Here is a 14,869-nt window from a genome sequence, read left to right as displayed (position 1 = left end):
TCGCGAACAACACCCACGCGAACGCACCTCGCTCTCGATATGGAGGGCAGTGTGCCAAACCGTGAACGCGATGCGGTGCAAAAGCGTCTCCGTCTCTTCCCGCAGCGGTGTCTCCTCTTTCAAATTGTTATTCACGTTATCCTGTCGAGGGTCTCCGCAACGACAGCAATTCGCACGGAGCCAGGCTCGCGACAGCGAGCTGCTGTTCGAATTTGTCATTTTATCAATCTCAAAAAAATATCAGTCCACCTTGAAACTCCAAAGTGGATCTACGGTTCGTAGATTTCTAATAGATTTATCTCTGTCATAGGAACTTCAACATCGAAGGATCTTCTCCCGTTAATTCGTAAATACGAGGACACTTTTACTTCTCCGACGATTTATCGCAAATTAAGGTGCTCCATGTTTGTCCGAAGCGTGATTCGACTCTCTGGAACTGAGTCACCGAGAGGGTGAATATTTGGCAACGGTATCGTTATCACGACTTAGGACCACGTTCTCGACGCTCTTCTCCGGGCGATCCAAGATCTCCGGGAGCAATCTCCGCGAGCTTCGATCGAACTTTTGAGCACACGTTCAGTAAGTCGTAAATCTTTCGTCGACGTCGAAACAGGCAAAATTGAGCCTTTGAGCACACGTTCAGGGACTAGCTTCGTTCCCGCGTAGCAACGATTCCTCTACTCGATAATTATTAGCACCTTGGGTAATCGATCCTCCCTTTAATTCTTAACGCATCTAACGATCTGCTAAATCCTACATTCCCGAAAAAAATAGATCTCTAGCGTCCGATAAATCTATCGCAATTGAGCAATCGCGGGAGTAGCAACGATCAGAAGCGACCGGGGGTCCCGCAGTAGACGGTCTCGCTGATCACAGTTTCGATTACTATGCCGTTCACGTCGCTGGCTAAGTTCGTTCGGAACGAGCCGAGTTCGAGAATTCGGAGTTCACGGTACGGGACAAGAGCACGTGTTCGTTCGACGTCGGCGCCGTGGGGTCCCGTGCTCATTACGAATTGTTCCGCAACATCGGGCACCGCCTCTTCTTCTATGTTCCTCCCTCGGCGAAGAGACCGACGACGTTTGCCAACTGCAGCCGCCCGCTGCCGCGATGATTCAGCAAAGAAAATCTTGCAGCTAATCCCTCGACGCCTGTCGGATGTCGCTGCCCCCGCGATGCATCCTCTCAAAAGCTGCCGGATAGATCGCACTCCGACCTGCACACTCTCTCTCTCTCTCTCTCTCTCTCTCTCTCTCTCTCTCTCTCTCTCTCTCTCTCTCTCTCGTAGGAACTTCGCCGTGCTAATTGAACCACTTCCAACCACGCCACTTCCTTTGGCTCTCAACACTGTCACGCATGATCTCCTCTACTTGGAAGCATCGATCAACCTAAACTACACGCGGAGATCTTCGGATTCGTTCGTAGATTCACTGGTTCGGATACACTCGACGGTTTCTCAATGACTGTCAGGCGCATAGGAAGTGTGCGATAGCGATCAGCTTTTAATTCGCTGGAAACATACACATCCTTGTGTTCGATCAACTTTCATCACGATGCCCTCGAAATCGTCGATTGTCAGTTTCATGGAAGAATTCAATGTCATCGAGGTTTCCAGTCAGCGATCTACTTCCGATTTGATCCAAAGTATATTTAGAGACTGTCTATAGTCGTCTTGCACCGACTCTGATTTTCTTTATGGATGGAATCCTCTTAATCGTCGATTGTCAGTTTCATGGAAGGATTCAATGTCATCGAGGTTTCCAAGCAGCGATCAGCTTCCGACTTGATCTAAAATATATTTAGAGGCTGTGTACAGTCGTCTTGGATTGACTCTGATTTTCGTTATGGGAAGAGCACACTGTCTTGTAAACGGTCAGTTTCTTGAGCACGTTCGATATCGTCGAGATTTCCAAGCTGTGATCGATTTCCAATTTGATCTAAAGTATATTTTGAGACTGTATATAGTCGTCTTTGATCGACTTTGATTATAGGACCTTCCCACTTGGTTCTCAGTTTTAAAGAATAACACAATACGGTCAAGGTTTCTGAACATTGATCAATTTCCAATGCAACTGAAACAACACGCAAACGTCCTCAAACTTGTCCACCGTCGTCTCGAATGAACCCTGACTTGGATCACAGAAACCACAAAAAGTCTCGCAGAAAAATACGATATTATCAAGCCTCCTAATCAAATCAACTTCCAAATGCTCGTACCGTCCGCACGCGAAAATCCTCAGCCTTCTTCATCGTCGTTTTCCACCACTTCTGCCTCTGATCACAGAAGTCACCAACTTTCTCGTCCCCAATCTTATCGAACTCCACGCAAAGATAAAATATCTGTCATCGAACCTCCCACTTAGCGATCACCTAAATCAATCCAAACTAGAACGCAAAAACCGATGATCCATGTCCGCCTCTGTTCAAGAGAAACCACCCACTTCAATCAATCTTATCAAATTTCGTACAAAGATAGCATCAAGTGATCAACTTCCAGCGATCCTCGAGAGGGATCTCCGGCGAATCTTCTCTCGAAGGACCCAGCCCATCGATCTCGTGTCCTGAATCCTCGCAGACTCCACCTGTCCGGCTGAGCGGCTCAAGGTCACAGTGGGTATCCACCCCTCAGGTGTGCACGTTCCGCGCGTCGCAGTTGATCGTCGGAGGATTGTGCGTCGATTCTGCAGCTTGGACACGGTTGCACGATTGTTGTCGAGGCACGGAAGACGCGTGGGAGGACGAGACACCGAGATGATCAGTGAGAAAATAGGGAATAAACGTTCGAGGATCAGCGAGGAGATCACGCGACCTGGGTCAACCGGCACGAACGTCTGCGCCGCACGGGAGCCGCCCCGGCGCTGCGGCCTGATAGAGGGATGAAACCCTGCATCTCGGCTGCGGGGGTGGCGAGGGTGACGCCGACAAGTAACCATGGAAACCGCGACCAGCGTTCGCAAGTTGCACGCAGGAGCAAGCCTGCGCCCCGCGGGTCTGCCAGGATCGCGCGAGTTCTCGTCGAAGGGACAAGTTCCTCGAGTAGGTCGAGTGCCACTCCCTGTAAATATAATTACCCCGTAAAATTGCTGGACGTACTACCCCACGTGCCGCGCCCTCTTTCACCCTGTCTCTTGTCCGTTTTATTTTTTCTGGCTATCCTTAGACTGGCGCTGGCAGTATGGCTCTACACCGGGTTCTTCACACCCCCACTTTTACCCCGTAACATTTCTGGACGCACCGCCACGTGCCGCACCCTCTTTTACCCTGCCTTTTCTATCCCCTTCTTCTCCATTTTTTTGCTAGCTTTATTGTTCTGGCTACCTCGTGCTCTTTTATGGATAGGTTCTAGACCAGGAAGATACACCCAGTGTTTTCAGCAATTGAATTTCTTAACGCACTCTTCTCCTCTCACTTTCTCTCTCTCTCTCTCTTGTGGTATTACAGACAGCTATTGCAGAATTGTAAAGTCATACATTGCATGATAAAAATTCAGTTTCCGGAGTTTTTTTTTAATAAGAATTTTTCTCGGATCGTCAAATAGCGACACTGGCATGATCGACGTGGCAGTCAACGTAACTTCTGTTCGTTGCAATCTACTCGGAAAAATTTCATTTCACCCAAAAATCTACAGTCAGGCGGAAGAATTCCAACTGAAAATCCTGCTTGCTACGGGCAGCGTCACAGCCCTGGGCAGAGTAGATAGATGGTTGTAGACCGTGGCGATTGATCCAGGAGACAAGATCCTCTTGCAGGATTCGGCTGTGCTTCTCGTGGAATTGAAATGAAACTGGCCCCTGCCTGTATCCAGAGGCTCGTCGCGGCCGCGAAGTATATTTTACGAGCACGATAAATCACTTTAACTAGCCCATAGGCCTTCGCGGCGTCGGAACACGTTCTACCAGGACTAGATGGCTGGATAAATAGACGAGTGTCCTTGTCGGGAGAGCGGGCGCGAATAAAGATGCGAAACATAGTAATTCAGATTCGCCTCGGCCACAGCACAGCGCGGCGGGGATTAGTAAACGCGATTTTTATCTCCGTCATGGAGAGTCTATGATTTTAGCCTAGGATATCCTGGTTATGTTTCAATCTGCCGAGCGTGTTAGGCACCGGCAAGCGCGATTATTGATAAATCGAGAAGCGATAAATTTCACTTGACACCGGGAAAGTGTACCGCAACCGTTGCCTGCACACTTTTATGGTAATGCATCGGGAGTTCGTAAACCGTCTGACGAAATAATGTCTTATTAGAGCCAATTAGATCGTAAATCACTGTAAACGATATCTTAATTAAGCGTACGCCTCGGTACGAATGGATCGACGTTTTAATTCAGCGGTAATGATTAGTTCGAGCAACCTCTAATTTTCCTTTGGCGCCTAATCGAAGTTGGTAATTCTTCGAATTCGGGCCGGACGAAAATAGGCGTGGCTCCGGAGAGGCTGTAATTATCGCTGGAAATATTAACCTGTCAGGCGGGTGATTTTTCTATTCATTGGCTATCAGTGACGAATTAACTCGTCGTTAATAAAATTCTCATACCTAAATTCTTATTCTTAACCCTCACACGATGGCCGTTTGGGCCATTTTGAAACCAGCTTTTTAAAGACATCTCTAATCTGTCAGTTTCTGGGTTTAATTCATTCGAATGACAATTTTAGAAGACGTTTTAGAAACGACTCTTTGAGAAGCAGTATGATAAAAAATACAAAAATTTGTAAATAAAAATACAAACGAACACATCGTTTAGCAGCATTTAATGATCGTTAAAAATGCTGGCAGCTCTCCTCGACAAAGAGCAAAGTGTCCGTCCGAAAAAAGAACGCGGAATAAAATTTCCCCGGCGATTCAATTAAGAAAACGGTATTGCAATCTGCGATGCACGGTGTTGCCCGAGTGTCTTAAAAAGTCTTGTTCCAGCTAAAAATATCCGGGAAATTGCGCGAGTAGGCTTCTCCGACGTCAAAGCGAGCCCGAAGAAAATTCGATTGTGAGACGCGATTCGATTGGAAAAAGGTAATAAAAGTGAGGGGAGTGTGTTCGTTCCGTTGAAAGTCCGCGGTGAAACAGAAATCGAGTTTAATATCGAAGGGAACGCGGGAGTCGATATTTTTGTTCGTGCAAAGTTGCAGCGTAATATACAGGGAATTGGTGATCGAGCGAACGTGGCCTGCAGCTGGACGAATTGCTTAGGTGTGCGCGGCTCGTGTTTCAGGGTACGCGAAACGTTTCGGATCACGAAAACAGGCGGAGACATTAAAAATGCCGTTGGCGTGCGCCGAACGATTCGCATATTAGATTGCGAGAGTCTTCGGCGACGTTTAACCTTTTCGCGATGCTAATTAGCCACGTCAGCCGGCGTATTATAATTCCGTTTTGCAGGAAACCGTGTCTGCTTAGAGTCCAAATTCCTTCACGAAAATAAACGCGCTCGAACAGCTTCGAAAGTTTTGTTAACAAACAACGAGAATATGGACGCGAACATTATTTTCAACTCGATTATTTCGATCAGAATTGTTTTCATATATAATTGTAATTTTTCAGGAAATTATATGTAATTCCCTCTCTCAGCAATAATGCATACTATTTCTTTTTACCTCTAGTCAATTTTCTATTCCCTTCCCCCCTGCTCACGATTAAAATTCACTTTTGCTTCACTTTGTTCTCACTTTGGCTTACTGATTACTGTTCTGCACACTCGTAGCATTTTTACTCACTTCTCTGTCGCTCCTGTCTCTCATTTGCCACGATGTTCTCCGTGCGTGCAACGAAAACTGTATTTTTGTTGAAGTCGTCGGCGGAAAAAGAGGAGTCTCGTTGATCGACGGTAAATATTAATTGCGGAACGCGGTCGAACACAGTCGGTTTAACGAACGGTATAATCGCCTCGGAGGCAGGCTGTTCGACAGAAAGACAACCGATTGGCTAATACCGGTTTAATTGACTTATGCCCCGTGATGTAGCGCGCGTCGCGATTGAGAATCACGTCTAAACACTCAACGAGAGCACAGCTGCGGAGGAATCAGCGCTCGAGACTCGAGACGGGATCGTGACCGTGGCGTTAGGAAAGTGTTGGAACAACGTCACGTCGCGTTACATTAACGAACAAATTGCGAAATTGCCCTCGGGGCAGCCTGGTTTTCGAGGACTGCGGAAATATACCTCGTTGCGAGAAATCTCTCTCTTTCTCTATTCGAGTGCTCCTTATACAGAATGCCTGATGAACTTCGCGAAATCAAGAAGCTAGACGGGGAATTGCTACTTTCGCCTGATTCGGATCTCTTTGACCGTGGTTCTTGTATTAATAAAATACTGCCAGTTTTAAGTATAGCAGTTGAAAAAAAATTGGCTGAGATCTAGTTCTGCTTGATGTTCAACGGAAAGCTTACAAGTTTGTTAAATCGAAGATTTTTCTGATTTCAAGCGAATTTCATAGCCGCCTATGGGACTATCCGTGAACTCATAGTGAAGCAATCATGTTAAAAATACGGAATGACCGCAGTGAATTCTTCGAAAATGAACACACTGATGGGTAAAACGAATGCGTAGACATGTGGTATTGATACGTGAATTTGTGAAAACACTATAAAATAAATAGATACTAAAAGTTTATTTGCGAATCGAATTTGTGCTTGAATGCAATTGAACACTAACACATTGACATTCTTAAATCTTTTATCCACTTCACTTCTTCGAATTTTACCAACTGATTTCCGTCGTAACCACATAAAATCCTTGTGCCACTAATGAATAGACACATTCGGTAACAATAGCACAGTGTCGCACGTTCCGAACGACGTAGCAACAAAAGCAACAGGGTTCAAAGACAGAATAAAGGATTAAAGGAACGAGGCCAAGGGAAGGAACTGACCGAGACAAACAACTATTCTAATCCTCGTTAGTCGAGCACCGTGTCGAAGATGACACCTGTTCAATCGCACGACGGCCGTAAAAACGGCGCATTCTTTGCCGTTTCGTATCCTTGACTCGTGCCAGGGAAACTTCGTGCGATAGGTGTACAGACACACATACACACATGCATACGCAGAAACGCCTAATCGCCGTCTGGTTACGCAACGTAGCGTGGCATTTGCGGGAACTCGCAAACGGTTTTTCTTTTAGATCGCGATCCTCCTATGACCTCACAGGAAGCGACAACCGTCACGTTCATCGTTATAAATATCCGCGGTGTATGCACACGAGTGCATAAGCGAAGAAAGCGATTTTTCTTGCGCGACGGTTGTTTTCCATGCGTTTACGTAAAGATACAAGCCATGTAACCGCGGTGTAATACGCGATAGAGATCGTGCAGGGAACAGTGAGACGAGACAAGGCTTATCCGAGGGAATGGACTTATCTCTGACCCTTGAACCCGATGGCGAACAAGCCGGTTTTACCCTTCCCTCGCTAGATCTCGAGGACGATTACGGGAATTTCTATCGCCTAGACAAATTACTTCATTAATCTTATTATTCGGGCCGAAATTCGGACTCGAGTTGACCCGAACACGCGCAAGTGTCCTGCTGATGGGTCCAGGTGAAAGTTATCCATTAACACGTTCGAAACATTCCATAAGATCGAAGTAATAATTAATTTTAATAACGGACAATTTATCGCTTTAAAATTGGACTTTTAAAACAAAATTTTAATTTTAGTCACTGCAATCGATGCTGCAAATTTTACGGCTTGTCACCCTTCATTCAAAGTGCAATAACTCTGTGACAAAAAATTGTTGATCAACTTTTAAGGAGTCACTGTAAAGGGGAAACATTCCTCCATAAGATCATGTTGAAACGGATTTGTAAACAAATTTTTCAAACTTTGTAGAATCGTTTGAATTTATGTCTTCTTCATTTCGATTGAATCAAAGAAACTTCAGTTTGTTTCTCGGTTTCCCAACAGAAACGAGAAGACTTTAACACTAGATTTACGGGACCCGCCAAAATGACGGGTTTTATGTTCTTTAATTTACAATTATTATGATTGTAAAAATGCATTTATAGGAAATTTATTTAACACATTTATTCCTTGGAACGTATATTATAGTAAAAGCCTGCTAAAAATCTGCCTGAATATATTCTTGGTATTTTTATGAAATAATCCAAACTAGCCACTTTTAGTGCTCCGTAAATCTAGTGTTAAGAAACGTGGGTTCAGGGGTGTAAAAGTAGGGTATTCGCCGTTTAAACTAACCACAGGTGGGCAAAGAATTTTTATACGTAGTTACAGTTTCAAACTTCACTGTTTCATTCAATTTGGTGGGACATTAGAATGCAGCTAAGGGTAAGGGAGGTAAGGGAGGGGGGAAGGGATTTCACACCTTAAGCATTTTGCCAAGGGATCGTAAAAACATCCTCCCAATATACGCGTGACAAGTTACGAAGTCGTTCAGCCCATCGATTCGAGAAGTTCGCCATTCGCGAATAACGTGGTTCGCGTGTCGCGCAAAGATTAAGCTACAGTTCTCGCGGCGGCGTGGTCTCGGGCCCGTCAGTTGCAGGACAAGCCCGAGGAAACTCTGATTACCTTGCTGCAGCTGGGAAATCGATGACAGTGCCGGGTGCATAAGCGCGTCGCTGTCCCACACCCATTTATCCCTCTTTAAATACCACGGTGACATCGGTCGATGCAAAGGTTGCGTTCCAGTTTGTCCGGAAAGGAATCTTTTTTTTCCGCTCTGTCTGTCTCTCTCTCTCCCTCGCTCTATCTATCTCACCTCCCACACGTACGTAGCGTTGACAGGAACGTACGCCGTGGATGCGCTGAAAGTGATTCGGAGGGAGAAAAGCGAGGAGGGAATATCGAACGTGAGCGAAATACGCGAGAGAGAGAGAGAGAGAGAGAGAGAGAGAGAGCACGCGGTACAAGTGGGTCGTGATCCAACGTCCGTGACGTTGCATCCATCTGGAAGGAGTTTCCACTGCGGCACGCGGCCCGTTGCTTTAATAAAGAAGCCCCCGGGGGCCGCTCTTATTTCTCTTTTGCCCCCATGACCACACAAGAAGGGAGACGGTCCCGCGTCGAGACGCGAAGGAAATTTCGATGGCTGGCTAGGGGCCAACAGTCGAATCGAAACCAGCATCGGGAACCAGTCGGTTACCGTCCTACACCTACACCGCAAACTTTTCCCCATGATCTAGATACTGCGCATACACAGAAGCGCGCGCGCGCGCGCAAACGTACGTAAGCGCGTCACCAAACATCACTCCCTCGGTTGCCCGGTAATCTAATCTTGAATCATGGAAATCATCTGGTCACACTGACCGATGTCAAGGTGACGCAGACCTTGCCTCTGACGGAACTTGACACCGTTTCCGCTGCTCCTAATCGCGCACGAAGGCTCTCTGCACCACGAATTCGCATTTTTGTAAATCGCTTTATGAGGATGATGAGATTACCGGTATTCATTTCCCCCCTAACCTAGCTTCACTAAGATCAAAATTATATCCAGAGAATGAAGTACTCCTAACCTCCAAAAGGAAGCTACATGTTTGGGAATGATGGGATTACTGGTATTCACTTTCCCCATAATATAATCTACACTAAACCTAGCTTTACTAATTGTAAGATTAACATTATGTCCAGAGAATGAAGTACTCCTAACCTCCAAAAGGAAGCTACATGTTTGGGAATGATGGGATTACTGGTATTCACTTTCCCCACAATATAATCTACATTAAACCTAGCTTTACTAAGATCAAAATTATGTCCAGAGAATGAAGTACTCCTAACCTCCAAAAGGAAGCTACATGTTTGGGAATGATGGGATTACTGGTATTCACTTTCCCCATAACATAATCTACACTAAACCTAGCTTCACTAAGATCAAAATTATATCCAAAGAATGAAGTACTCCTAACCTCCAAAAGGAAGCTACATGTTTGGGAATGATGGGATTACTGGTATTCACTTTCCCCACAATATAATCTACACTAAACCTAGCTTCACTAAGATCAAAATTATATCCAAAGAATGAAGTACTCCTAACCTCCAAAAGGAAGCTACATGTTTGGGAATGATGGGATTACTGGTATTCACTTTCCCCATAATATAATCTACACTAAACCTAGCTTTACTAATTGTAAGATTAACATTATGTCCAGAGAATGAAGTACTCCTCACCTCCAAAAGGAAGCTACATGTTTGGGAATGATGGGATTACTGGTATTCACTTTCCCCACAATATAATCTACATTAAACCTAGCTTTACTAAGATCAAAATTATGTCCAGAGAATGAAGTACTCCTAACCTCCAAAAGGAAGCTACATGTTTGGGAATGATGGGATTACTGGTATTCACTTTCCCCACAATATAATCTACACTAAACCTAGCTTCACTAAGATCAAAATTATATCCAAAGAATGAAGTACTCCTAACCTCCAAAAGGAAGCTACATGTTTGGGAATGATGGGATTACTGGTATTCACTTTCCCCATAATATAATCTACACTAAACCTAGCTTCACTAAGATCAAAATTATATCCAAAGAATGAAGTACTCCTAACCTCCAAAAGGAAGCTACATGTTTGGGAATGATGGGATTACTGGTATTCACTTTCCCTATAATATAATCTACATTAAACCTAGCTTTACTAAGATCAAAATTATGTCCAGAGAATGAAGTACTCCTAACCTCCAAAAGGAAGCTACATGTTTGGGAATGATGGGATTACTGGTATTCACTTTCCCCATAATATAATCTACACTAAACCTAGCTTTACTAAGATCAACATTATGTCCAGAGAATGAAGTACTCCTAACCTCCAAAAGAAAGCTACATGTTTGGGAATGATGGGATTACTGGTATTCACTTTCCCCATAATATAATCTACATTAAACCTAGCTTTACTAAGATCAAAATTATGTCCAGAGAATGAAGTACTCCTAACCTCCAAAAGGAAGCTACATGTTTGGGAATGATGGGATTACTGGTATTCACTTTCCCCATCATATAATCTACACTAAACCTAGCTTCACTAAGATCAAAATTATATCCAAACAATGAAGTACTCCTAACCTCCAAAAGGAAGCTACATGTTTGGGAATGATGGGATTGCTGGTATTCACTTTCCCCATAATATAATCTACACTAAACCTAGCTTTACTAAGATCAAAATTATGTCCAGAGAATGAAGTACTCCTAACCTCCAAAAGGAAGCTACATGTTTGGGAATGATGGGATTACTGGTATTCACATTCCCCATCATATAATCTACACTAAACCTAGCTTCACTAAGATCAAAATTATATCCAAAGAATGAAGTACTCCTAACCTCCAAAAGGAAGCTACATGTTTGGGAATGATGGGATTACTGGTATTCACTTTCCCCATAATATAATCTACACTAAACCTAGCTTCACTAAGATCAAAATTATATCCAAAGAATGAAGTACTCCTAACCTCCAAAAGGAAGCTACATGTTTGGGAATGATGGGATTACTGGTATTCACTTTCCCCATAATATAATCTACACTAAACCTAGCTTTACTAAGATCAACATTATGTCCAAAGAATGAAGTATTCCTAACCTCCAAAAGGAAGGAAAGTGGCACACAAGATTTGGCAAATGTACAAAATTAGGGCTCTTGCTATCTGGATATCCGGATCCGAGTATCCGAAGTGGAACATCCTGATATCCGGACAGTAAAAACCCTAGGCCTCATATTCGGATCCGAATCTCAATCCGGATTTCGAGTTATAACGAGTAATCGAAATACACGAATATCCGGATAGTAAGAGTATAAATCCCCCTCGGTATAAGTCGCTTGGTCTTTGAAGGATGGAACCACTATTAGGGCTTTGTAGGATTGCAGGAAAGAGATCAGGAAGCAGAGATCATCGTTCAATAGGTTGCCGAGATCAAGGGACAACGAAATCGTATCGCGTGCATCGGGAACCAGATATTCGCGTTGCGTCAAGTCGATGAACTTGAAGACTCAACGGACTGGTACGTCGTTGGCAATACCATACACGTGCTAAACTGGTTTTCTCGCCGGTGCTCTTCGATTCGTCAGTTACGTACGGTAATTGACCGCGACATTAGGCCTATACACGCCATACCGAACAAATGGAGGCAGAAATCGAGACGCGACCGATCATCTTCTCCATCGTCTCTTTGTCCACTTATGGGTCCTCTCCCGGCTCATCAATTAGTCGAACGGCGACAACTTGTCCGTCCGCCATCGTAAATAAACGCCCTCGCGTTCCGAAAAGAGGCGGACGAGCCTCTTATGATATCCCTCGAGTAGGAAGTTTCCTGTCCACTTGATGTCTAAGGACATCCTTCTGTGGAGACCCATTGCCCGGAGTTACGCGGTTCTAAACGACTTCTGGGCATCATACTTGATGCTTAGGGGTTCATACGAGGTCGCGTTAGCGGTCCCGAGCATTTGATAAATTCTAAACAGTCCATTTCGTTTTTAATCTAATCGCAATCCCTCTTCTCTTGGGAGCAAATGCTCGGGAAATGGAATTGCGAAGTAATTCGTGCCACGAATTCACGTCATTTTAAATTCTATTCCTGATTGCCGCTCACGCGAATCTGACATTTTGTTTTAAACAACACATAATTGCATCATTGATATTTCAAAACAAATTTTATCATTTTTGTCCTTGCTTTAACGATACAAGTTTGCGGCAACCAGCTTCAGAATTTCATTACTTTCGCCGGCACGTAGAATTAGAAACGGAAAAATGTGCTGGTCGCGAATGTGTTAAATACCAGTCTAAGACAGTTTAAAATATTGTAAAAGATCCTCGGAAGATTGCATACTCTATTTTCGAGCATTTAGAAGATATTGAAAATCCAGGTACACAGGATAAGTGACGATAAAATTGGATGTCACGAAAATTGCAGAGGATCGTCTCGAATTTCGTGGACCCGTTTTATTCGAGAAGAGGTGAGCAGAAGATAAGATCCTTGAACGTCCGAATATTAAATTTTCAAATAAATTGCTTCTGATATTGAAGGAAAGCTCGGGAATCCCGCGGCAATTGTGATGAAAGACGCAGCTGGTTCTGGTCCGAAAGTAGGCGAGCGTCATTTAACGGCGGCCACGCGTTTCCCTGATTCCTCGTCGCGCAATGAACAAACACGAGCGGCCTGCTGTTGAACGCCAGATGCCAGCTAATTCATACAATCTAATCCTGGATTTTTAATCGTCCGCCGGGAGTACATTTCCGTGGCTCGGCTGGCGGCGACGTCGCGAGCCACCAAACCGAGCGCACAACTATTGTTTACTGCGTTTGATAGACCGATTTCAATAAATCACCGTCGAAACGACCTTATCGTCGGAAGCGGTTGATTTATCGACGCGTTTCAGAACCTACCCGCAATTTAAAGACGATTGAGGCGTTCGCCAAAATCGCTCCTAGCCGGTGACGTCAATCTGTCGCATAAATATCACTTGAGACACTTGTTAATGCGGCCCGAGATGTCTTCTTGGGATACCGTTGTTACTGTAAGGATTTAAACGAATTTTGTTCGTCAAGAGCTGCGACAGTAGCCTGGAACGTTGTTAGAGCGTGATTACGTGACCATTCAAGGTCGCTCCCCCATTTCGGGGCGCATCAGACACGGCCCTTGGGCCATATTGGGCAGGACGTTGAAGCAGCTTTGGATTTTCTTACATACCAAATAGGATTTGACTCGAAGAAAACGATAAGATATATTTTTAGTCGTGCGACGTGTCAAACACGCCTTATCCATCGTAATGATCTAATTAGATTTGATTCATGCATAGTTTTTCTAGTGAGTCAGGAAATTATACAGTTGCCAGGACTTTTTCTACCGTGAATCATGGCGCTGGACACGCTCCTACACGAGATCAGACGGCAGAAATACGCGTCTTACGTATGTTGTAATCATCTTTGTGTTTTCGATTTCTTCCCATTAATTTGTTCAGGCAGAAGAGTGAACTAATTTTTGACACGCCTTCAAAAATTAATATAGGACTGGGGAATCTTGTGGTGACCTTAATTACCCAAACACCTTAAATCCATTGCGCTAACCGAGTATTTTATGAACTTATTTAAATATGGAGATTCAAGAAACCCTTCTGTCGGCATTAATCAGTTCAGACACGCCCCCCCCCCCTCAATAATAGAGATTAGAAAACCTCACAATAACCATCGCCACTCAATTATTTTTAACGCAAACGTAAGTTTCTAAGTGCTCCATATTTATGGAGGGTTATTTAAATACGAAAATTCAAAAGACCCTTTTATCAGCATGAATCAGTTTCGACACGCCTCTAACAAGTAACACAGAGAAGAAACCTTTTCAATTACCACTGCCGTTCAATTATCTCGTAGCCAAATGCAACAGAAACAATACTTTACGAACTTATTTAAATATGAAGACTTAAAAGACCCTTCTCCCACCGTACATCACACTAGACACGCCCCCGAAGCTAATACAGAATGAAAAGTCTTCCCGCGACCTTAATTATCCAGTCACTTTTATGTCAAACGCATCTCCGGTAATACTTTAAGAACTAATTTAAATATGAGGCTTCCGAAAACATTTCTTCTACCATGAGCCGCTCCAGCCACGCCCCCAAAGCACTGGCCACAGTCAATAATTACGAATCACTGTTCACACGCTTCTTAAAAACAATATAAAGCAGAGAATCTTTAACCACAATTTTCCAAGTATCCTATGAACGTACAGAAGTATGAAGCTTCCAAAGACATTTCTCCTACCATGAGCGGCTCAAGCCACGCCCCCAAAGCACTGGCCACAGTCAATAATTACGAATCACTGCTCACACGCTTCTTAAAAACAATATAAAGCAGAGAATCTTTAAACACAATTTTCCAAGCATCCTATGAACGTACAGAAGTATGAAGCTTCCAAAGACATTTCTCCTAC

At 44.1% G+C, this 14,869-nt stretch overlaps 1 protein-coding gene across 15 annotated transcripts in view; it reads right to left on the bottom strand.

The window, feature by feature from the left end:
• The window catches only part of By (focal adhesion protein tensin), a 247,087-nt gene that overhangs the window by 62,049 nt on the left and 170,169 nt on the right, over window positions 1-14,869 (bottom strand). The window contains exon 1 of one of the 15 annotated variants that reach the window (XM_076788329.1): window positions 5,713-5,934. The exons of the other annotated variants lie outside the window; for them this stretch is intronic. Within the exon in view, the coding sequence (XP_076644444.1) occupies window positions 5,713-5,736 (24 nt within the window). The 5' untranslated portion in view covers window positions 5,737-5,934. Of the gene's footprint in view, window positions 1-5,712; window positions 5,935-14,869 lie in introns of those variants that run through there. 15 annotated transcript variants of the gene reach the window in all.

The sequence above is a fragment of the Halictus rubicundus genome, chromosome 1 (assembly GCF_050948215.1).
Source record: "Halictus rubicundus isolate RS-2024b chromosome 1, iyHalRubi1_principal, whole genome shotgun sequence".
Lineage (NCBI taxonomy): Eukaryota > Metazoa > Arthropoda > Insecta > Hymenoptera > Halictidae > Halictus > Halictus rubicundus.
The sequence above is the reverse complement of the archived record's forward strand: the minus strand, read 5'-3'. Positions and strand labels throughout refer to the sequence as shown.